The sequence below is a fragment of the Nerophis ophidion genome, linkage group LG01 (assembly GCF_033978795.1).
Source record: "Nerophis ophidion isolate RoL-2023_Sa linkage group LG01, RoL_Noph_v1.0, whole genome shotgun sequence".
Classification (NCBI taxonomy): Eukaryota; Metazoa; Chordata; class Actinopteri; order Syngnathiformes; family Syngnathidae; genus Nerophis; species Nerophis ophidion.
The window spans coordinates 71,855,125-71,880,475 of NC_084611.1; the positions used below are offsets into that span (position 1 = coordinate 71,855,125).

The window sequence follows — 25,351 nt, forward strand, 5'->3', positions numbered from 1 at the left end:
GGCCGAGTCATACCAAAGACTATAAAAATGGGACCCATTACCTCCCTGCTTGGCACTCAGCATTAAAGTTAAAGTAAGTTAAAGTACCAAAGATTGTCACACACATACTAAATGTGGCGAAATTATTCTCTGCATTTGACCCATCACCCTTGATCACCCCCTGAGAGGTGAGGGGAGCAGTGGGCAGCAGCGGTGCCGCGCCCGGGAATCATTTATGGTGATTTAACCCCCAATTCCAACCCTTAATTGAATATTAATGATTAAGGAGTTACCTCATTATAATAATACCCACTTGCCTATGTGTTTTAATATTATTTATATTTTTATAAACACTGTGAAAAAAAAAGTGTAGCATTTGCGGAAAAAAAAAAAAAACCTGGCACCTCCGTTGCCAGAATTTGACCGTTAAATATTCAGTGTTTTTATTTACAGCATCACTGTTTTTTTTTTACAGGAAAATTATGGCAACCGAGCTGCCAGTTTGTACCCGTACAATCTATTGTCATTGTTTTAGTGGAAAATTTGATGAATATTATACATCAAGTAGATATAAGGTATTTTTTTCTTGTATTTTTCAGGCTATAAACCGCTCCCACTCAATTTCAGAAGAAAAAAGTACTGTTTAATATATCAGCCGCACTGTACTGTAAGCCACGGATATATATCGGTATGTTATGAAATGAGATACTCACATGGAAAGATTGAAAATATTTATTTGCGTACCTTAATTGACAACAAAGCAGTAAAAAAGCTAATCAAACAAAACAGAAAAGTCCTTTATGATGTGAAAAAGGTTTTCTCCTTTTTTAGTAAGGCTCAAGATGTTAATCAGGATTATTTCTCCTTAAATTTTGTAAACACTTTGAAAAATTTCTTAAAGTGCATCACTTTAGTTCATTTTATTTCTTTGCATAATCCATTCCATAATTGAGCTGTAAACGGAGAAAAATCCATGGATTAGTCGCACCTTAAGCCACAGGGTTCAAAGCTTTAAGTCCGTAAAGTACTTTACATTTCAATACGTTTTGTGGAATGCATGCTGGTATATTTGTTGCATTGTTAGATCATATTAAAGTTACAAATATTTTTTTCTGTCACAGTGGAAAACAATATATTTTTTTTAACCTTTATTTACCCAGGAAAGTCCCATTGAGATTGAGAAACTCTTTTTTCAAGGGAGTCCTGCACATTCATACACCAGTGTAGGTGCCACTGGAAGCAAGGTGGGTAAATTATGAAGACACAATGGCCGTCATTAGGATGGCGGAAGTTGCGTGCATGGCCGCTCAACCATCTGTGCCACACAGATCCCAATAATACATGTAGTTAAAAAAAAGATTAAGTACTTTAATGCTGCACATTTAGAGGCTTTCGCGGGCCGCTTAAATTATGTGGCTGACCAGATGGGGCCCCTAGACCAGGGGTCGGCAACCCAAAACGTTGAACGAGCCAAATTAGACCAAAAATACGTAAAACAAATCAGTCTGGAGCCGCAAAAAAATGAAAAGTCGTATATAAGTCTTATCATGAAGGCAACACATAACATAAGTGTCTATATTAGCAATAATAGCCCACTATCAAAATGACTATGTGGTGTATGCTGAAGAAAATCTTCGTTGACAGAAATGTTGAAATGTAATGTTTTTTCTACACATTGTTACAACATTAGAAACCATTAGTAAATCAGAGGCTACTCAGTAGGTGAGATGACTCCTGGAAATGACTGGCTTTTAATGGCCAAGGGTATAGTTGTGTGTCCAGGTTAAAAGAAACGGCAGGCTGTCTTCTTTTAATAGATTTATTACAATCTTTGGCAAGCTAGGTAATGTTTGTTGTGGTCTGGGACAACATGGCACACAAACATCTATCTGAAATACAGTCAAGATTACATACAGATAATGTACCATGAGACATGCACAGCTAAATTATGTACAAAGAGGATACAAGTAAAGGATATTAAATGAGCTCAAATATACCTACAAATGAGGCATAATGATGCAATATGTACATACAGCTAGCCTAAATAGCATGTTAGCATTGATTAGCTTGCAGTCATGCTCTGACTAAATATGCCTGATTAGCACAACAATAAGTAAAAGCGCACCTTTGTGCATTCACGCACAGCATAAAACTTTTGGTGGACAAAATGAGACAAAGAAGGAGTGAAAGATTTTAAATTAATACAAACCTGTTTGTTTGTACAAACCCCGATTCCATAAGCTATGGAGCTTTCAGCATTAATGGTGCCTTCACAGATGTGTAAGTTATCCATGCCTTGGGCACTAATGCACCCCCATACCATCACAGATGCTGGCTTTTGAACTTTGCACCTATAACGATCTTGATGGTTATTTTCCTCTTTGTTCTGGAGAACACCACATGCTCCGTTTCCGAATATAATTTGAAATGTGGACTCGTCAGACCACCGAAGACTTTTTCACTTTGCATCAGTCCATCTTAGATGAGCTCGGGTCCAGCGAAGCCGGCGGTGTTTCAGGGTGTTGTTGATAAATGGGTTTGGCTTTGCATAGTAGAGTTTTAACTTGCACCTACAGTTGTAGTAACCAACTGTAGTTACTGACAGTGGTTTTATGAAGTGTTCCTGAGCCCATATAAGTAAACATTGATTGATTGATTGATTGATGTGGTGATATCCTTTACACACAGATGTGGGTTTTTGATGCAGTACCGCCTGAGTGATCAAAGGTCAGTAATATCATCGCTTACGTGCAGTGATTTCTCCAGATTGTCCGAACCTTTTGATGATTTTACGGACCTTAGATGGTAAAATCCCTAAATTGCTTGCAATAGCTCGTTGAGAAATGTTGTTCTAAAACTGTTTGACAATTTGCTTACAAAGTGGTGAACTTCGCCCCTTCCTTGTTGGTGAATTACTTAGCATTTCATGGAAGCGGCTTTTATACCTAATCATGGCACCCACCTGTTCACAATTAGCCTGCACACCTGTGGGATGTTCCATATAAGTGTTTGATGAGCATTCCTCAAATTTATCAGTATTTATTGCCACCTTTCCCAACTTCTTTGTCACGTGTTGCTGGCATCAAATTTTAAAGTTAATGATTATTTAAAAAAAAAAAAATGTTAAACAGTTTGAACATCAAATATGTTGTCTTTGTAGCATATTCAACTGAATATGGGTTGAAAATTATTTTCAAATCATTGTATTACGTTTATATTTACATATAACACATTTTCCCAACTCATATGGAAACGAGGTTTGTATTTTCCCCCCATCTTTTTCCATTTTACATTTTTTTTAAAAATGCTCCGGGGAGCTACAAGGGCGGCACTAAAGAGCCGCGGGTTGCTGACCCCCTCCCGATACCATGAGTTTGACATCTGTGACATTGAGTTTTAACAAAGTTGGACAACGGAAATGGAGATGAAAAATGCTGGCTGTCACATGCCACTCTAAAAGAATGAGCAAATGGAAAGAAAATGATGACTCGGAGAAGATGTAAAAAGAATAAAGTAGAGACTAGAAACTCGTAAAGTTTTTTAGCACGGGCAAGAAACTCCTATTTGAGACAGATGAAGACAAACGGGCTTTGAGAGGCGATACGGAACAAAGCCATCATTGCGTTGCTGCAGTATGCTGGAAATGGACAATGAAACTCAGCAGCAGACAGAGGATTGTAGATAGAAAGATTCGCAGCAAGAAGCTGGTGAAAAGCGGCGGGGAGTCTGCAATACAGGGAAAAGGATTAAAAAAGAAATAGGTAATGAGATGGTAATGCAACAACAAAGGAGTGCGCGCCCTTTGGGGGGAGCTATGTTATAGCACGCTGCTTCGATGGGAACACAACAAAAGGTAGGGGAGGTGTAATGTAATGCCCTTATGTAAAGATGTATACATACACTATATAGCCAAAAGTATTTGACCACCTGCCTTGACTCACATATGAACTTGAAGTGCCATCCCATTCCTAACCCATAGGGTTCCATATGATGTCGGTCCACCTTTTGCAGCTATAATAGCTTCAACTCTTCTGGGAAGGCTGTCCACAAGGTTGCGGAGTGTGTTTATAGGAATTTTCCACCATTCTTCCAAATGTGCATTGGTGAGGTCACACACTGATGTTGGTTGAAAAGGCCTGGCTCTCAGTCTTTGTTCTAATTCATTCCTAAGGTGTTCTGTCGGGTTCAGGTCAGGACTCTGTGCAGGCCAATCAAGTTCATCCACACCAGACTCTGTCATCCATGTCTTTATGGACCTTGCTTTGTGCACTGGTGCACAGTCATGTTGGAAGAGGAAGGGGCCCGCTCCAAACTGATCCCACAAGGTTGGGAGCATGGAATTGGCCAAAAGGTTTTGGTATTCTGGAGCATTCAACGTTCCCTTCACTAGAACTAAGGGGCCAAACTAAACTCCTGAAAAACAACCACACACCATAATTCCTCCTCCACCAAAATTCACACTCAGCACAATGCAGTCCGAAAAGTACAGTTTTATACGGCATGGCGTAGTGGGTGGAGCGGCCGTGCCAGAAACCTGAGGGTTGCAGGTTCGTTCCCCGCCTCTTGACATCTAAATCGCTGCCGTTGTGTCCTTGGGCAGGACATCTCATTCATTTAAATAAATGATGGGTGGGGGTTAGAGAGGCCGTAGGCACAAACTGGCAGCCATGCTTCCGTCAGTCTACCCCAGGGCAGCTGTGGCTACGAAAGTAGCTAACCACCACCAGGTATGAATGAATGGTGGGTTCTCACTTCTCTGTGAAGCGCTTTGGGTGTCTAGAAAAGCGCTATATAAATGTAATCCTTTATTATTATTTTTCTCCTGGCAACCGCCAAACCCTGACTCATCCATCAGATAGCCAGATAAAAAAAGCGTGATACATCATTCCAGAGAACGTGTCTCCACTGCTCTAGAGTCCAGTGGTGACGTGCTTTACAACACTGCATCTGACGCTTTGCATTGGACTTGGTGATGTATGCCTTAGATGCAGCTACTCGGCCATGGAAACCCATTCCATCAAGCTCTCTGTGTACTGTACATGGGCTAATTGGAAGGGTACATGAAGTTTGGAGCTCTGTAGCAAGTGACTGTGCTGAAAAATCGGCGACCACTTTGCACAATGCACTTCAGCATCTCCTGAGCCCTCTCTGTCAGTTTACGTGGGCTATCACTTTGTGGCTGAGTTGCTGTTGTTCCCAAACACTTCAATTTTCTTATAATAAAGCCAACTGTTGACTTTGGAATATTAAGGAGTGAGGAAATTTCACGACTGGATTTGTTGCACAGTTGGCATCCTATGACAGTTCCATGCTGGAAATCGCTGAGCTCCTCAGAGCAACCCATTCTTTCACAAATGTTTGTAAAAACAGTCTCCATGTCATGACGAGGGGGTTTTCGCAACTTACTGCGAGAATTGTTCTTCCGGGATGCAAACAGACTATTCCGGACCAGGCGTGAAGGTAGGAACATATTTATTAATCTAACTCAAGAAATCTTGGCAGGGCATGAGGTAAACAAACAAACTATGGCATGGAACTAGGGCTGGGCGATATGGCCTTTTTTTAATATCTCTATATTTTTAGGCCCTATTGCGATACACAATATTGAATGATTACTTGATGCATATAATCACAGCAAAATGATGATTCTATATGTCTACATTAAAACATTCTGGTTCATACTGCATTAATATATGCTCATTTTAAACTTTCATGCAGAGAGGGAAATCACAACTAAGTCAATTGACCAAAACTGTAATTATTAAACAGTAGGGGTGTAACGGTACGTGTATTTGTATCGGTTCGGTACGAGGGTGTATCGAACGAGTTTGTAAACTAAAGTCTTAGCAAGATGCTCTGCTTTCTGCCTCTGTCTGAGCAGTGAGCACCCAGCATTGTCCCGCCCACACAACGATCTGATTGGTTACATACAAAGCCAATCAGCAGTGCGTATTCAGAGCGATGTAACAGCCAATCAGCAGTGCGTATTCAGAAAGCATGGAGTCAGTGCTCCGGCGTCGAGATGAGCAGATATGTGTTTAGCAGGTGAGCGGCGGACATCGTACACTCCCCAAATTATAAAAAACACTTCCCAGTCACAACTATTACAAACATCACTATGAGCCTGTTGACCTTCTAGAAACTTAAACTGCAGCTCGGTTCGCTCATAGTTGAGGTGAAGGCTAATTAGCTTTTAGCGTTACATTAGCTCATTTTGCTATGTGTGTGCGGTCTGTGTGCGTGTGTGTGCGTGTATGATAAAAGTCAACTACAGGCTTCCCAAACGCTGTAATAAATTAAGCATGATGAGTTGATTTAAAACTGTTTAATGTTGCACTTTTTATATGTAGGGGAAAGGTTTTGTCATTTTATTTAATCAAAGCAACAACTTGAGGCAGTTTAATGTGGATTAACGTGGGCAGAATTATTATAATGTTCCCAATGTTAAAAGGATAAAGCCATTGTTTACAAATTTGGTAAATAAATAACCAAAACATTTAGATTTTGTTGTTATCTTACTGTACTGAAAATTAACCGAACCGTGACCTCTAAACCGAGGTACGTACTCAACCAAAATTTTTGTGTACCGTTACACCCCTATTACACAGTTATTAAGCAGTGGCACAAACGTTCATGACATTTCCAAAACAGAAAGTGCTAGATTGTCAGACACATTTTAAGTGTCAAATAAAAATGAGCTGCTTAATAGGAAATCAAATAGTGTTCGTCCTTCGCTTTGTGGTAGGTTACTATGAACGTTATTAAATTATGTTGTTGACAATTTTTCATACGGTGTTGATCTGGAAATGTTTGCCTCGGCATTTTGATGGTGTGGGCGTGTGGCATCCATTTTTCATCCATTTTCTACCGCTTATTCCCTTTTGGGGTCGCGGGGGCGCTGGCGCCTATCTCAGCTACAATCGAGCGGCGTGTGGCACCGAACGGATATGTTGACATGCGGAGTAAGCGCTCTTCATTCTGTAGCAGGTGACTTTGCTACATATGCTACATATTAGCAATAATGCTAATATTTTTAGCAACGCTTTTGGCCGACACTTGACAAATTACGGTTGTCTGTTCGACATATTCCCACTTAAAGCCAAACCACAGCCAGACGATGGACCCCCTGCTGTTTTTCTTGGGAATTAATTATTTATTCATTCGCACCTTCTTTTTCTCGTATTACCACTCACACGGCTCTGTTGGCATCACAGCTAATGTTACCGATGCTGCTACCTCTCTACTCCGCGAGGGCGTATACGTATGTGACGTATGACGTGACAGTATGTGACGTATGTAAGAAGGTGCGCTTGCTGTCTGTGAGAAGGAGACACAGGAAAGAGTGAGAAGAGCCTATAATGTAATGCCCGCAGCTAAAAGCAATTGCGTGAGAACATACACTCGAATGTCGCGATAGTCATTTTCTATATCGCACAGAGACAAACCTATATCGTGTATATCGGTATATCGCCAAGCCCTACGTGGAACAAACACAAAACTTGTGGCATGAAACAAACAGCATAAACTATGGCGTGGAACAAACAAAACTTACTTGGACACGTCATGAAGCGAACAACATGAACTATGGTATCACGTGAAAACATGCAATGACGCCAGGCCAACTGACTGGCAAAGACAGGCTTAAATAAGGTCTCCTGATTAGAGCAGGTGTGTGTCCCGAACACCAGAGGTAGGTGAAACTAATAAGTCTGCATGGTAACCGAACAAAACAAGGGAGCGCAAACAGGAACTAAATTAGCCCAAAAACTTGAAAAAAAACCATAATCCAGACCACAGATTATGACACTCCATGCCTAAGTGCTTGATTTTATACACCTGATTCTGATCATTTGGATGGGTGGCAATATAGTGTATATAACGTGGCAGCTAAGCTGAAATGCACCCACCCAATAGATGCTAATGTCACCCTCTTGATGAAAGCGCAATACAAGGAGAAGGTCTGCTGTCCGACTGGAAATACAATGCAGGACGAGTGGAGAAATAGCAAGATAGGAATGCATACCACACTTTGCCATGGAAAACTATTGAGTGAAGTGAGGAAGTAGGGTAAAATATACATTATTACTCAAGGCAATGACTTCTGGAGAGCAGTGACACTTGATGGCTCTTGGATCTGTCAACTCGGAGGGACGGGGGAGGACTTGAGAGGCTGTCGAAGAGAGTAATGGGTGTTATAATAAATACATTAAGAAAAAAAACGGAAAGCTGAAAACCTCCTTTTATCTCTGAAGAATGCTGAGAAAGGGAGGAATAGAAGCAAGCTTTATACGCTGAGCGAACCTGCAGGGATTGTGGGATATTGCGCAGCTCTAAGAGAGGTGTGATGGAGCATGTGTCCTGTTGCACAATGCCGGTATTAATGTGTTGGATGCAACATTAGGAAGACAAGCAGAATGGTCTCAGGAGGATGCCTGGAAAGAGCACAACACAAAGAGGCGGGATCTTAGTACGCCAATTGGTCAAAACACTTTTTTGCCCTGCAGGCATCTCAACTCTCCTCCAATTTCAGTCACTATCTCTAAAAGTTGAACTTTCGACGTACGCTGTCTGATTTCCATTCGACTTTTAAACCTTAACGCTTCAATAATTGACATTGTTGGGCAGAAGAACAAAGCTCATTCAGCTCATTGTTGCAGTGCCGCTCAGAGGACCTGCAGGCCCGGAATGCGCTTGCAGTGGCACAGGCTAATTGGGTTTCATTCCTAATTAGGTCAATTAATTAGGGAATGAAGCAGAGACCACGAGTGCTCCGTCGGGTCCTTTAAGGATTATGGAGTGAGAGGGAAGGGGAGAAGTCGTGACAAGAATTGAGGAATATGTTAGCCATGGATGGATTTTCCTCAGAAAAGAAAGTGAATGGAGAGGTATCTCAACTTGCAAACTGAAGTGTTTTGAGATAAGAGCTGTGTCATGGCTAATTACTATGCTTTAAAATGCAAGCAAAAGTTTGAGTCAGCGTAGCAAAAGTCAGTGTGAACCCTGTAAGATCCAGCCAAAACATCTGGTCGAAACTTCACAGCATCAGCTTGTAGCTAGAGTTGTTTTTCCAAGCATGGGGAGGAAGAAAGTGAAAGTGAAGGAGGGTACTGAGAAGAAGAAATGTATAATTTTCATTGAATTAAATAAAGAAATAATCAAAAACAAGATGGAGTGAGTAGCCAAATTGGTGAAGAATTTGGAGCATGTCAATTAGCAATTAGGAGATAGTCTGCACTATACTGAAGCCAGCCAAAAATGTTGAAAAAATATCTAAACTGCGGAGATTTATCCCTGAAAATATGTAAAAGCTGCTGATGGTGTGTTTGCCGGGGAAGCAGCTTTAAGGCGATACCGTAGAAGTCAACTCTCCAAGGTAAATAATGTACATTATTAATCAATCAATCAATCAATGTTTATTTATATAGCCCTAAATCACAAGTGTCTCAAAGGGCTGCACAAGCCACAACGACATCCGCGGTACAGAGCCCACATAAGGACAAGGAAAAACTCACCCCAGTGGGACGTCAGTGACAATGACTATGAGAAACCTTTGAGAGAGGACCGCATAGGTGGGCAACACAGCGTTTAATTCGCCAAAATTCACCCATTTAGAGTTCGGAAATCGGTTAAAAAAATATATGGTCTTTTTTCTGCAACATCAAGGTATATATTGACGCTTATATAGGTCTGGTGATAATGTTCCCCTTTAAAGGGGCTGTTTGCAACTTGCTCAATTATATTTTTTAAACCAAACAAATATAACAAGAACACCACTAGCCAGCTTATGTTATCATTAGTGGTTATAGAGAACATATTTCATATGTATTTTTAAACAACGTGGATCAGTGGCCTCATGGTTAAAATGTCCGCCCTGAGATTGGTAGGTTGAGAGTTCAAACCCCGGCCGAGTCATACCAAAGACTATAAAAATGGGACCCATTACCTCCCTGCTTGGCACTCAGCATCAAGGGTTGGAATTGGGGGTCAAATCACCAAAAGTAATTCCCAGGCGTGGTAACTGCTGCTGCCCACTGCAGCTAGGTGGCAGCAGTGCTTAATCTAATCAACAGGTGGCATTTTCTACCCAGTAGAAGTAAGCTACCAGAGGTCGAGGAAAGATTGTGACAGGAATAAAAGGAAAAAAACAGTCGTCCGCAGCAATTAATAATATTAAGAATGTAACCACTCAACCACTGCATTGTACAGATGAATAAATATTACGTTTTCAATAGTAATACAATTTTTGGGTGTCACGTAAATATTTTTGGCACCCACAGGGGTACTTACAGAAAATAATTAAGAGGCACTGCCTTAGCCAAATCGCTCCGATTAAAGTTAAAGTTAAAGTACCACTGATAGTTACACACACACTAGATGTAGTGAAATTACCATCTGCATTTGACCAATCCCCTTGTTCCAACTCCTGGGAGGTGAGGGGAGCAGTGAGCAGCAGCAGTGAGCTTGGGAATAATTTTGATGATCTAACCCCCAATTGCAACTCTTGATGCTGGGTGACCCAGGGTAATTTTTATAGTCACGACCTACCGATCTCAGGACACTAAACACAAGGCCACTGAGCAGCCGACCAAACACAAAGTTTTTGCATGTGTGTGTGTGTGTAACATATGTGCGTAGTTTACGTCATTATGTACTGAAAGTCGGAAAAGGGTTGGGTGTAATATTTACAAGACTTTGCACTATTTTCACTGGAATGAGAATTTGAAAACATTTGTCACAACTAGGTCCACTGTGGGGTTTATTTATCTTATGAAAAATATTTTAAAATACATGCCTTGTTCTGGAACAAAGTCGAAATGGAGCATCAGTTACCATGGTGATGCATTTTGGTGAGGATTAGACCATTTGCATGGGAGCCAAGATTCCCGGCCATCACAACGCAAGCATTCGTTGGGGTTTTTCCTTAGTCGAGCAAAATGGATTCATCTAAAAATTCCTGTAAGAAGTCATGTAAAAGACATATCGTACTGTAGTAAATTAAGTATGAGAGCATCTTAAAGGCCTTCTGAAATTAGATTTTCTTATTTAAACGGGGATAGCAGGTCCATTATATCCGTCATACTTGATCATTTTGCGATATTGCCATATTTTTGCTGAAAGGATTTAGTAGAGAACATCCACGATAAAGTTGGCAACTTTTGGTCGCTAACAGAAAAGCCCTGTCTTTACCGGAAGTCGCAGGTGATGACGTCACCCGTTGATGGATCCACACATCCTCACATTGTTTTTAACGGGAGCCTCCAAGAAAAAGAGCTATTCGGACTGAGAAAACGAGAATTTCCCCATTAATTTGAGCGAGGATGAAAAATTTGTGTTTGAGGATAATGATAGCAATGGACGAGAGAGAAAAAAACGCGATTGCATTGTGAGCGATTCAGATGTTTTTAGACACATTTACTAGGATAATTCTGGGAAATCCCTTATCTTTCTATTGTTTTGCTAGTGTTTTAGTGAGATCAAATACTACCTGATAGTCGGAGGTGTGTGTCCACGGGTGTCTTAACGCCAATGTCTCAGGGAAGTCGACGGCAGCTTTATGGACGGCGCAAGCTCAGCTGATCTCCGGTAAGACGCGACTATTTACCAAAATTTTCTCACCGAAAACAGCTGGTTGACATTCAGTCGAGATCCATGTTCGCTTGACCGCTCTGACCCATAGTAAAGTTTCACCTCCAGGAATTTTAAACAAGGAATCACCGTGTGTTAAAGCTTCCCAACTCCAACTTTCTACTCTGACTTCTCCAATATTAATTGGACAAATTGCAAAAGATTCAGCAACACAGATCTCCAAAATACTGTGTAATTATGCAGTTAAAGCAGACGACTTTTGCTGTGTGTGTGTGTGCAGCGCTCATATTTCCTAACAATCCGTGAAGTCACGCGTACACGTCATCTTTACGCGACGTTTAAGAAGAAACTCCCGGGAAATTTTAAATTGCAATTTAGAAAACTAAAAAGGCTGTATTGGCATGTGTTGCAATGTTAATATTTCATCATTGATATATAAACTATCAGACTGTGTGGTGGGTAGTAGTGGGTTTCAGTAGGCCTTTAAGCAGGGTTGTCCACAGTGTAGTCCAGGAAGTATTTGCAGCCCACAACTTGTTGTGTACAGAGTGCTACCTCAACCACTCCGACTGCCAAGAGAGGGACCGGCAAGTGTGGCAATGGACTGGGTGCCAGAAGGTGGAATAAAGAAGAGAGGGAGGCCGAAGAAGACGTTCAGACAGACAGCCAAGAAAGACCCAATGGAGATGGGTGTTAACTGGCACGGAGCAAGAAGATCCGCCAGAGACCGTAGAAAATGGAGGGGACTCGTCGCCCAAAGTTCCAATAGGAACGGGAGGAACTAAGTCGAAGTAAGTCTAAGCTACCTCAACTTACGAGTATTTTAAGATATGGGATTTCTCCCAGCTTTTGTTATTCTTCCATCTGCTAGCATAAATTTGAGTTACAAGCCTCTGTCACGCCAAATTTATTCCCCCTACAAAACCCTCCCCCCGGAAGCCCCTCCAATGCCTGAAGGACCCCAATGAGAGCGGAACAATACCAAGTTATATGACTCTTAAGGGTTACAGCTGCAAAATTAGCGAAGCAAAAATAGATTGAAAGGTTAGCATGCTGGAATGCTAATATTTTTTCCTCACCGTTATTTTTCAACAATGACAATCAAGCCAATTATAATGCTTTTAAAACAGGCAGCTGTGTGGGCTGCTTTAAGGTCCTTCCACCCTCATAGGGGTCCTTCAAGCATTAATGTCAAATGTCTTCCGGGGGGGAAGTTTTTGTAGAGGGAAGAAATTTGGCGTGACACCTCCCTACCACTTGTTGACGTAGGGTTTTTCAGATTTAAGATGTAAGACCTGTCCCAAAACATTCGGTCCAACTCGCCAGCCAGACACCAACCCAAACCCCCCTGCCCTCCAACCAGCAGAATGGAGAAAGGGAGTCACTGCACAGAGCACCAAAGAAGAAAGCAGCCTCCGTGCCAGCCAAGGGCACCAAAACGACATCCAAATAACGGACATTTATCCATGAAAATATGGACAAGCTGCCGATAGTGTTCCCAGCGTGTTTCAGGTCGTTCTGTCTCCTGATTCTACAAATTGGATAATCATGAATTACCCTTGCTGACTGGTTCTTTATTTATCGCTTGCTGTTAACTCTGACCGCCGCTCAGTCACTCAAAGACGTCTGTGTGCAACATAAACATCAACAACAATTGTGACTTGATGGAAAAGCTGCCCAAAGGAGACATCGCAGAAGTCCGCTTTTCAAAGTAAATTCTCTAGTTGTTTGTAGTACGTTCTGCTGTATTGTTTTTATACAGTATTTCTTATCTATAAGTTTGTTTTTATTTTTAAAACGCATGTATATGCTAAAGCAGCACTAAGTATATTTTTCAATCAATCAATCAATCAATGTTTATTTATATAGCCCCAAATCACAAATGTCTCAAAGGACTGCACAAATCATTACGACTACAACATCCTCGGAAGAACCCACAAAAGGGCAAGGAAAACTCACACCCAAACTTCACAAAATATTTTCAAAACTTCTGGGATGATACATCGATTTACAACTAGCTGAATGACACTAAGCAACTTTAAGGAAGGTGGCAGGAACCCTGCCACACGAAAAACTACAAATGTGCTGACCTGCTTAATGGCATCCTTCACTCCCCCTTTCCCCATTCGTTAAAAAGACGGAACTAAATATGAACGCCTATGTGCAATTGCTGCTATCATTGGCAGAAGCTGCAAAACAACCAAAAAAACAAAAAGTTTTGCCTTAGGAGACAAAAATAAGAAAAACGGGGCCTACCCGGACAGTCAGGATCAACATTGCCTGGGATTTCTCTCGCTGGCATGCAGCTCAAAGATGAGGTAGGATTTTCGGCCAGTGCTGCCTTGGCTCTGTTCCTGCTGCATTTGTAAGTATCTTTTGATTCTCAAATAAAAAAATATAATATTAATGTTAGCTAGCTTGATAATTCGCAGTTCCACACTATTTCCTTTGGTGAAAAAACTATCCCGCCGGTCTGTCTTTGCTTCTGACCTGCATCCGCCCCAATACTTTCTTGGTAGTAGCATCAAGTTTGTAGCACAATCAAAGATAATTTCTTAATAGTGTCTGCTATTTAATATCAGCATAGCCATTAGAGACGTAATATTTGTGCAAATATTACTGACGACATCATGTCAGTCTGATGCTATAAGTGAAGTCCTCTTGGGAAATATAGACTTCTTCCGGCAAAACCAGTGGTGCGCCGTCAGGGCCAGCAAGGCCTTCTCTGCTGGCCTAACATAACCAGAAAATCATGATCATGATTAAAAATAAAAGCATTTTTTTATTTACTTTCCCTAAATATTTAAAAGTATTCATATTCTCTTCATGTCATATTATGCTCCTTCCAGCGCTGTTGTTTTTAGTTTATAGAGTTTTTATCCAATCAGAATTCAGCTAGCTTATGTTGCATGCTGAACTAAATGTGCTCGAAGCCTTCAGAATCAACAATGTTGGCGTCTATGCGCTGTAAGTGAATAGGGACATACAGTTGACAGACAGTTGCGATAACCAATCAGATCACGAGTTGTTGTCACTAAGGCCTTGTAGATGGCCTAAAGCAGATATATAGTGATGTTATGAGCTAGGTAACACAAGAACTCAATTATCCAGCATGCCACAGTAGTGCAGAGCATGTGCAGTAGCCACGTTTAGCCACCAGCGGGATGTTTGTGATGCGCACTTTGTGGAGTTCACTTTAGGAACTCAGCCAACACGCCTCGTCTGCATCTTTTATGATTAGAAAAGACAACACATATATTTGCAAGGCCATTTTCAAGAAGGATATTTAAAGAGAAACTACATCTTGTGAGACCATGTCAGTCAACCCCGGAAGCAGAGACTTAGACTTCCTTTTATTGTCATTCAAATTTGAACTTTACAGTACAGATAAGAACAAAATGTTGTCTCATTAGCTCATGATAGTGCACGATAAAAGAGCAATAAGATGCAGATACGAATACATAGATTATTGTACAGATAAATATAATGCACTTTTGCATATGCATCCTCATTAATGGATGTATGTTATATTGTCTTTATATTCCAGCGAGTTAATTCATTTTGGGGGAAATTGAGGGGATTATTTCAATGCGGTCAAGAGTCTTACGGCCTGAGGGAAGAAGCTGTTACAGAACCTGGAGGTTCTGCTACGGAGGCTGCGGAACCTCGGAAGCTTGAATGGTTTCTACAGATTGTGAGTTCAGATATTTTATTTCTTTATTTTTTCACGTTTAATATGTTTTTTGTAATTATGTTTTGACAGTACCACAAAATATATGTTTTAATTGCTGATGAGGGTTTATTGATTTTTAAATGCGCCAGAAAATAACCCGTCATGTACACTGTTGGTGGCGATTCAATGCCCTGTAGAGGGTAAATGTGTTTCTGTATAGTATTTCTCCAGCAATGGTCATGTGTTGACATCAATTATGTTTTTTGGAGAGGTAATCATTGAAGTCGGACATTACTGAAGGCCTAGGTGGGAAACGCACGGCCCGCCACTAGGCAACACACTACCGTGTTAGTACAGTGGCGCCGCTCAAATCAAACAAAACTAAAAGAGCTTAAAATGGCTTTAAACGAGTCATTACGATTTGTTCTACATTTAAAACACTTCTTTGTGATTTACAAAACGTAGTCTTCAAGCCGCTTTCTGATAGTCTCATAAGGATGCGCCGTTTTGTGAGCGGTCTAATTCATGTGGCTCCACTTTGACTGCGACTTCCCCCGAGTCAGCCATGTTGTAGTTTTTAGCGCTTCCATATCGAGTCTACTGACAGATATAAATTTGAACTATATGCTACTTTGTATTACAAATGGCAACAGCAGAAGATGCATGTCCATGTACGAGCCAGTCTGCCCCAATAAAAGAGGATAGAGAAAAAGAAGGAAGTTATTGACAACAATGTCGGACAACAATGGTAGACTCGCACATGGTTCTTTGGGTAAACCTTTACCATATATGGAGATTATGATACTATTGGGAAAAATATCAATAATGAGGAAAATTACAATTGGCTCGTTTGGAGGAAGAAATAAGAAAGGCAAGATTGTTTTATAAATATCTGCCTCCATGGTTTGATTAGAAATGTTTGGGACTTATGCAGATCCCAAATACAAAAAAAACAGGTAGATGAGGTGGAGACTTGTCCAGGGTGTACAGCGCCTTCCACTCGAATGCGGCTGAGATAGGCTCCGTCGACCCCCCCGCGACTCCAAAAGGGACAAGCGGTAGGAAATGGATGGATGGAAGGTACTAATAGGTAAGAAACGTTGGCTTTGTATAATAAGTAACCTTTAAAGCGTTGCTGTTTTGGGGGGCCATGGACAGATTAAATTGTTTTTAATTAATTTCAATGGGTGGAGAGATTTGCGTGTTTTGAGTACCGAGCATAGAAACCAATCATAAAACCAATCCATCTGTATTGTAAAAATAAAATGTGGCTGCATCACATCATTATGGAGGAGGTGACAAATATCAAATTGACCTGACTATTCTTCAATTATTCTTTCTGCCGCCCTCAGCGGTAAAAAGTTTGGCTAAAACCAATCTTTTTCTCATGGTAAAATCAGTCGTGTTCACCAAAGAACCAAAAATAGAGCCTTTTAGAGGGAGCGTACTGCTGAAAGTAGTAACTGTGTTTAGTGTTAACGTGAAAACACTCACTTCCTAGGCACAATCAGTGATCGCCCCTCTGCATGTTTGTTATGGTGTCACATGTCATGCATCAAAGTTCACATTTTTTCAGGTTTTTCTAGAGTGGTTAACTTATTTTACAATTAAGACGTTCAAAAAAGAGCAATGCACAGTAAGCTCCACTCTTTCCTTCCCTTCCTGGGACCGCTTCCGAATAGCCCCACATAAATATACACATATAGGGCTGGGTGATGTATCGATATACTCAATATCTTGCGGTTTTGTCTCTGTGCGATATAGAAAATGACTATATTGTGATATTCCAGTATACGTTCTCACACAGTTGCTTTTGGCTGCGGGCATTACACTGCATGCGTTTCCCACTCTTTCTTGTCCCTCCTTCTCACAGAGACATAAACAAGCGCACCTTCCTACATACGTCACGCGTGGAACGTCATACACCCTCCCCGAGCAGAGCGGTAGCTACATGGGTAACATTAGCTGTGATGCGAACACTGCGTTGCGAGCGGAAAAACGAGAGAGAGAAGGTGCCAATCTGGTAACAAATAAAGGAATATTTAAAGGCCTACTGAAATGAGATTTTCTTTTTTAAACGGGGATAGCAAGTCCATTCTATGTGTCATACTTGATCATTTCGCGATATTGCCATATTTTTGCTGAAAGGATTTAGTAGAGGAAATCGACGATAAAGTTCGCAACTTTTGGTCGCTAATAAAAAAAGCCTTGCCTTTACCGGAAGTCTCAGACGATGACGTCAACCGTGTGAGGGCTCACATTGTTTTTAATGGGAGCCTCCAACAAAAAGAGCTATTCGGACCGAGAAAACGACAATTTCCCCATTAATTTGAGCGAGGATGAAAGATTCGTGGCTGAGGATATTGATAGCGAAGGACTAGAAAAAAAAAAAAAAATCAATAAAGTTAATTAAAAATAAAAGGCGATTGCATTGTGAGCGATTTAGATGTTTTTAGACACATTTACTAGGATAATTCTGGGAAATCCCTTATCTGTCTATTGTGTTGCTAGTGTTTTAGTGAAATTATATAGTAACTGATAGTCGGATGGGTGTGTCCACGGGTGTCTTGATGCCAGTCTCTGAGGTAATTAGTCACGGCAGCAGCAGCACGACAGAAGTTCCGCTGATCTCCGGTAATAGCCGACTTTTTACCACAATTTTCTCACCGAAACCTGCTGGTTGACAAGTGGTCGGGATCCATGTTCGCTTGACTGCTCCAATCCATAGTAAAGCTTCACCTCCGGGAATTTTAAACAAGGAAACACTGTGTGTCTGTGTGGCTAAAGGCTTAAGCTTCCCACCTCCATCTTTCTACTTTGACTTCTCCATTATTAATTGGACAAATTGCAAAATATTCAGCAACACAAATGTCAAGAATATTGTGTAATTATGCGATTAAAGCAAACGACTTTTAGCCGCTAGTGGTGTTGCGCTAATAGGTCCCCTCCAACTCGAGACGTCACTCGCACGCGTCATCATTCCGCGACGTTTTCAACAAGAAACTCCGCGGGAAATTTAAAATTGTAATTTAGTAAACTAAAAAGGCCATATTGGCATGTGTTGCAATGTTAATATTTCATCATTGATATATAAACTATCAGACTGCATGGTCGGTAGTAGTGGGTTTCAGTAGGCCTTTAATAACCAAGAAAAACCGCATCGTCTGGCGGTGGCTTGGGTTCAAGCGGAAATATGTTGAACAGTTATGCGGCAAAAGTGTTGCTACAAAAAGTAGCAGCACTGCTATTTGATTTCCTATTATGCAGCTAATTTTTATTTGACACTTATTGAAATATTTTGTGTGACATCATGCACAAAAGTGCACTGTATTTGTTTTTAACTATTGCAGTGGCGTTCTGTACAAAAAGAGCACTTTTATTTAGTGTTGTTTTGATGTTATCTTAGAGAAATCATGCACAAAAGTGCACTCATAGCTTGTTTCAAAATGTCTGACAATCTTGCACTTTCTGTTTTGAAATTACATGAATGTTTGTGCTACTGCTTAATAAATACACTTTTGCTAAATTGACTTAATTGTGATTTCCCTCTCCGCATGAAAGTTTAAAATGAGCATATATTAATGCAGTACAAAAACAATGTTTTAATGTAGACACAGAATCATCATACTGCTGTGATTATATGCATCAAGTGTTCATTCAAGGCTAAGGCAAAATATTGCGATATATACCGTATATCGTGACATGGTCCAAAAATACCAAGTTGTTAATAAAAAGGCTATATCGCCCAGCCCTATACACATAACTACCATAAATATGCCAATATTCATGTTCAACTAATGTATGCGAGTGATGCAACAGACTCTATTTGGAAGTGCCAACCTCTGATCATTTTCCAGCAAGGCTGATTTAATAAAATCAATCAGATGTTACGGGAGTCAGTGGACTGAATAAAAGCCTGCTAATTCTGTCACTTTCCCAGCTGACGCCCATTGTTGTTTTTAATCCGCCCTAAGAAGCATGTTGAAACGACGGGAGGAAAGAAATGTGCAATGGAGTGGGAGAAACCGCGGACAAAAATGAAGAGAACATTCATATGCAAATGATTCACTTGTCCATTAGACATGGCTCGGCGTGATTTCGTCATCATACTGCACAGTCAAAAAGACACAGGAACTTTCAATCATATCAACACATGTGTTCTTAGTCTTGATGTAGACTCCAATTATTGTATTTCCTTGAATAGCGGCCGGGCATGTAATATGCGCCTGCCTTGAATTACTGCCGGATCAAACACACTCCCCAAATTTATTAGCGCATGCTTACTTTTACTGCGGGGTCAAATTCGTGACGTCACGAGTAACACTTCCCCTGTTGTCATTTTCAAAATGGTGGAAGAGGTTTTTTTTTGCTCTTACTATGTGTAAACCAGGGGTCTTGTTCCACAGCCATACAGATCACACTGATGGTTGTGATATAAACAACTTTAACACTCTTACTAATATGCGCCACACTCTGTGAACCCACACCAAACACATTTCGGGAGAAAGTCGGCTCGGTATCACATTATAAATGCAACATAACACTTACCAAGAATGACATGCATCCATGACTCTTGGCTATATTATACACCCCGCTAGCACCAAACCCGGCCCCCGACTCCGTGCATCGGTTGAGGTGGGTGGTGTTGGGACGCGTGTATAATATAGCCAAGAGTCATGGATGGGTGGCATTCTGGGTAATTCTTATGTTGCGTTTATAATGTGTTACAGAGCCGATGTTCTCCAGAAATGTCTTTGGTGTGGGTTCACAGAGTGTGGCACATATTAGTAAGAGTGTTAAAGTTGTTTATATCACAACCATCAGTGTAAAAGGTATGGTTGTTGACCAAGTATGCATTGCAGTCTCGTATGAGAAGCAGCGAAATGTATGCGTCTGGCCGGCACGCAGATAGCGTTGTGTAAAAGAAGTGGTCCCCAACCACCGGGCCGTGGCCGCAGAAGAATTTTTTATAATTTTTTTTTTTTTTTTAATTACACTCAATTTTTTACTGCATGCCAATGGTAAGCACAGGGGTGAGAAGAGGTTTTACAATTATTATCGCCTGCTTACTTTTACCACATGCCTTGAATAAGTGCAGGAGTGAGAAGAGGTTTCAAATTAAACAGCGCTCCGGCGGCTATTTAAGGAAATACGGCATATCGCCACCCTGTGAATGATGTTTGATTTCATCATCATTCTGCACAGTCAAATAGGAAATCATCATCAATCATATCAACATGTGTTCCTATTCTAGATACAGACCTCAATTATATGCTCATCATTTGAATGATTTTTGTACTTCTCCAAAGCTCTATGATCTTACATAACGCCACGCAGTAGCGCCGCTTCACACCACGCGCATACCTAATTAGGGCCAGCTGGCGGGGCCCTGCAAATTATGAGGAACCGAATCGGAGAAGACAGGTGCGAAGTGTTTTGTAACACTGAATGTTATGTAGAACTTTAACATTGGTGACTAAATGAGGCCCCATTTGCAAATTCTTACCACATTTGAAGCGAGCCAAATAATATTTCAGTTTACTTTGTCAAATGTCCACACTCACCTCGACGAGGAGAAAGCAGGGCACAATGTAGGTGCTGGTCTTCTGCTGGCCGCTGTCCTCCAGAAGTTTCATCTCTCGCCTCTGGGCCACCAGCCGTGTGTCGATCATCTGGAGGAGTCAATGGTAAGTTTCAGTTCATAGGGTTTGGTTAGTGCAGTAGTCAGCAACCCAAAATTACCAAAAATATTAAGAAAGAGAAAAAAAAACATTCCTGGAGCCGAAAAAATGTAAAGCCTTATGTAAGTGTTAGAACAGGGGTGTCAAACTCATTTTAAATCAGCGTTCGCATGGAGGAAAATCTATTCCCACGTGGGCTGGACAGGGAAAATCATGGCATAATAACATAAAAATACAACTACGACAACTTCACATTGTTTACTTTGTTTCCCTTTGACCCTAAAATAGAACAAGCACATTCTGAAAATGCAAATAGCACAAACAATCCTCTCGACAAAACACTTGTTAGAAGAAGTTAGTTGAAAATTCTGAGGAAAAAAATTGGTGCATTTTCAAAGACACCATGAAGAACATAATGAACTTAGGCAAAATCTCATTGTATCTACAACGCAATTGAACTTTAAGCCACAGCCCATTTAGAATTGAACAAAAACAAAATAAAGCATAAATAAAAACGCTTCTATGTATCAACTACCTCATTTGTCATTTACACCGTTCATCCATCCATCCATTTTCTACCGCTTGTCCCTTTCGGGGTTGCGGGTGGTGCTGGAGCCTATCTCAGCTGCATTCGGTCGGAAGGCGGGGCACACCCAGGACAAGTCAATTTCTTTAAATTTGCGGAGAATAATTTTCACAGAACTATATCAATGTACAGTGTCTGATGCAGCATTTTACATGAGGTTACTAATTGCTTATTTTACTCCTGTTTGTTTTATGTTGGGTTGAGGGGAAGGAGTCTCAGCCCCGCTTTACCGTGTACCTCCTGCTTGCTAGCTCGCCCCAGTAAAACATACTAGAAATGATATTGCGACACCCAGTGGACACATTTAGAACAGCAGTTTCTTTTGTTTAAAAATGCAGCTCAATTTTACACTTGGCAAATTCATCTCGCGGGCCAGATTGAACCTGTCTGCGGGCCTGATCTGGCCCGGGGGCCACATGTTTAACATCCCTGTGTTAGAATGAAGGCTACTATCAAAATGACTTTGTGTCGCAGGCAGAAGCAAATCTTCGTTGACGGAAATGATGAAATTTATCATTTTTTCTACACATTTTTACAGCATTGGAAAACATTAAAACAGAGGCTTTACAGAGGGTGAGATAACTACTGTAAATAATTGGCTTAGAATGGTTAAATGTATAAATGCGTGTGTCGAAGTTAAAGGGGACGGCAGGCTGTCTCTTCTTCTAAAGGATTTATTACAATCTTTGCAAGTTGGGTAACGTTTGCTGTGGTCTGGAACAACATGGCACACACACAACTATCAGAAATGCAGCCAATATTACACACAGATAATGTGTCATGAGACATTCAAATATAAATTAAATATACAAACGACACAAGGAAATTAAATGAGCTCAAATATAACTACAAACGAGGCATAATGCTGCAATATGTACATACAGCTAGCCTAAATAGCATGTTAGCATCGATTAGCTTGCAGTCATGCACTGACCAAATATGACTGATTAGCACTCCAGTATGTCAATAACATCTACAAAACTCACCTTTGTGCATTCACGCACAGTATTAAAAGCGTTTGTATGGACGAAATGAGACACAGAAGGAGGCGTAAAACACGTATTTCTGTCGCAGAGTCGGAGAGAGTTAACTCTATATGTAAACAAACTACGCTGAGTTCAGGGACTGCGGAAATTAGTAGGAGAAAATGCAACTCGCCAAATACTCTTGTCAGTGAAGGATGTTTAAAATAAAAAGTGGGATTTCTAACAATGTGACATGTTTGTCCTCCGACAGAAACGATTTTAAAACAAAAACTGTTATTTTTTCCCCTCATCTTTTTCCATTTTCATAATTTTTTTTGAAAAAGCTTCAGGGAGCCATTATAGGCAGTGCTAAAGAGGCTCTAGAGCCATGGGTTCCCGACCGCCGGGTTAGTGAGTATTAAAAATGGAAATTTGAGGTTGCTGATTACGATGCATACCCATTAATTAAAAACACTGTGCAAAAAAAAAAAAAAAAAAAAATAGTTATTTGCGTGTGTCGGAAGATTACACTTTCGCTTAACATTTATTCCTTCATGATGTCTCTCAAGCATTAGGCAGAATATTTTGAGGATGGTATCTTTGCGTTTGCGTCAATAAAATGGACAGTAATGAGACCACTACTACGGGTGTCATCAATGACACTTCCTCTACCTAAAAGGAACGTCTCTCTTTCAATGACCCTTCCACTATGCAAAAAAAATATATTCTTTTATTATGGTTTAATTTAGGGAACATTTCACACCATGGTTGTTGTGAACAAAATTAGCACAGTTTTTATTTGAATTCCGGTATTGTTGAATGTGCTCAAAAAGTACTTACAGACACTGAAATCTATTGACCAAGTTTTATAAAAAAAATGTAAAAAAAATTAAACGTTACACAATATACTGTGACGCTTGGCTGGCGTCGTGGTGGGGGTGGCGCTCTTTCAGGGATGCAGATCGGGCATGGACACAGCGTACGGTAAGAAATAATGATTTATTCAAAACTTAAACGGACCAGGAAACAGAAAACTTGCACTAGGCAGAAAAGAGAAAACAAACAGAACTAGCATGGGAGCTAGAAAATACTCAAGGCTAAGCGCGGAAGCTAGCGAGTCCAGAATTAGAAAGCCGAGTCATCACTTGTGAAACACAAACTGTATGTAACACAAACTACGAGGAGGGGACGAGTGAACGGAAAAGGCAGGCTTAAATACAGAACGAGATTACCAACAGGTGCGCGTCAGGAAACAAGTAACAGGTGGAACAAATAAGAAACTTTGGTAACGGAACAAGCAAGGAAGTGCACAAAAAAAACTCAGAAATCCACAAAAGCCTATGATCCGGGTAGCGGATCATGACATATACTTTCCTTGGCAGAAAAAGCAAAAAAAAATTATCTTATTGTCATTTGAGATTTTAGATATGCTTTGTCCTTTTTAATTTGTAAAGGTTTTTAAGTGTTTCCTAATGATAAGGCTGGACTAAATTAAACTTGAATTTAATACAATGCATGTTTTGTACAAAAAATCCCTTTTGGATCAATAAAGTTTGGCTAAGTTTAAGTCTAAGTCTAAAACAAATTAAGGGGGAAAAATGGTTCAAAAATGTTAGTTTTTCCATGAAAAGGGTTAGATTTAGAGTTTTAGGGTATAGATTTGGGGTTTGACATTTGCCATTGTGTCAGGCTTGTCCCTGACATTTTTGGTTTATGTCTTAGTTTTTCCTCTGAATTTGTCCTTACTTCCTGTCAGCACTCTTATTTTGGTTCTGTTTCCTGTTTGTCTCCCTGAGTGCTGTGTAACCCTCAGCTGTGGCTGATTGGCACCTGGCCACACCTGGGATCAATCAGCCAGCCACTATTTAAGACCTGTTTTCTCCTCCAGTGAGGGATGGGTCATTCTGTCAGAGTTATTTGTTGACGAACCCCAAGATGCAGAGATGGAGGCAGGCATGGAGTGGGAAAACATGATTTAATAAAGATACTAAGACAAAATCAAACAAAAGGGTACTAACACAAAGCACGCACGAGGCGGATAACAAACTAAGGGGTCTTTAGCATAGAAGCTAGCAAGAAACAAAAAAGGGCCTAGCGTGAAAGCTAGCGGGTAGCAAACAGGAAAACAGAAGTTGTTACTTGTAGAGTGAAAACAAAACAGAAGCAGGGAACGAAAGACAGTGAGTTACAAACAAACGAATGTAGCTTACCGCTACGCTGCAATAAATCGACACAATAGGAGCGACATGTGGCAACGACAATGATCCAGCCCTGACTGAAGGAGAAAACAGGTCTTAAATAGTGGCAGGCTGATTAATCCCAGGTGTGGCCAGGTGCCAATCAGCCACAGCTGAGGGTTACACAGCACTCGGGGAGACAAACAGGAAAAATAACCAAAATTAAAGAGTGCTGACAGGAACTAAAGACAAATGCAGAGGAAAAACTAAGACATAGACCAAAACTTTCAGGGACAAGCCTGACACATTGATATTTCTCGCATTTAAGCTAACTAGCGATTTGAACATTAAGTACTTCGTAAGGTAATTAGCAGTATCACCGACACTTTTTTCAAAGTGCGGTAATAAATCACGGTAATACAGTAATTAAAACATATTAAACGGTAATACCATTTTAATTTGGATGGTCGTTCGTCGGTAATACTGGTAATACTTACATGTCTAATTTAATTCCTGATTTTTTTTTTAAATCTTTTTTTTTAAACATGTATCCAATTACTGTATTTTGTTAATATTCTTCGAATGTTCGGTGGACTGTATGAGTAGTAGGTATACTTTCCGACATGGGAACGAAACTCGTACGTCGACCAAAGACCTTCTGTACTTCAAGTTCTGCACAAGAATAACAACCCTTCAACAACATA

At 40.6% G+C, this 25,351-nt stretch overlaps 1 protein-coding gene across 4 annotated transcripts in view; it reads right to left on the bottom strand.

Moving 5' to 3' along the window:
• Nucleotides 1-25,351, bottom strand: part of LOC133559004 (phospholipid phosphatase-related protein type 5-like) — a 195,511-nt gene that overhangs the window by 141,765 nt on the left and 28,395 nt on the right. For 2 of the 4 annotated variants that reach the window (XM_061910276.1, XM_061910304.1), the window contains exon 2: nt 20,803-20,910. In XM_061910276.1, the coding sequence (XP_061766260.1) occupies nt 20,803-20,910 (108 nt within the window). Of the gene's footprint in view, nt 1-20,802; nt 20,911-22,491; nt 22,622-24,680; nt 24,728-25,351 lie in introns of those variants that run through there. The other 2 variants (XM_061910285.1, XM_061910295.1) reach the window with 2 other exon arrangements.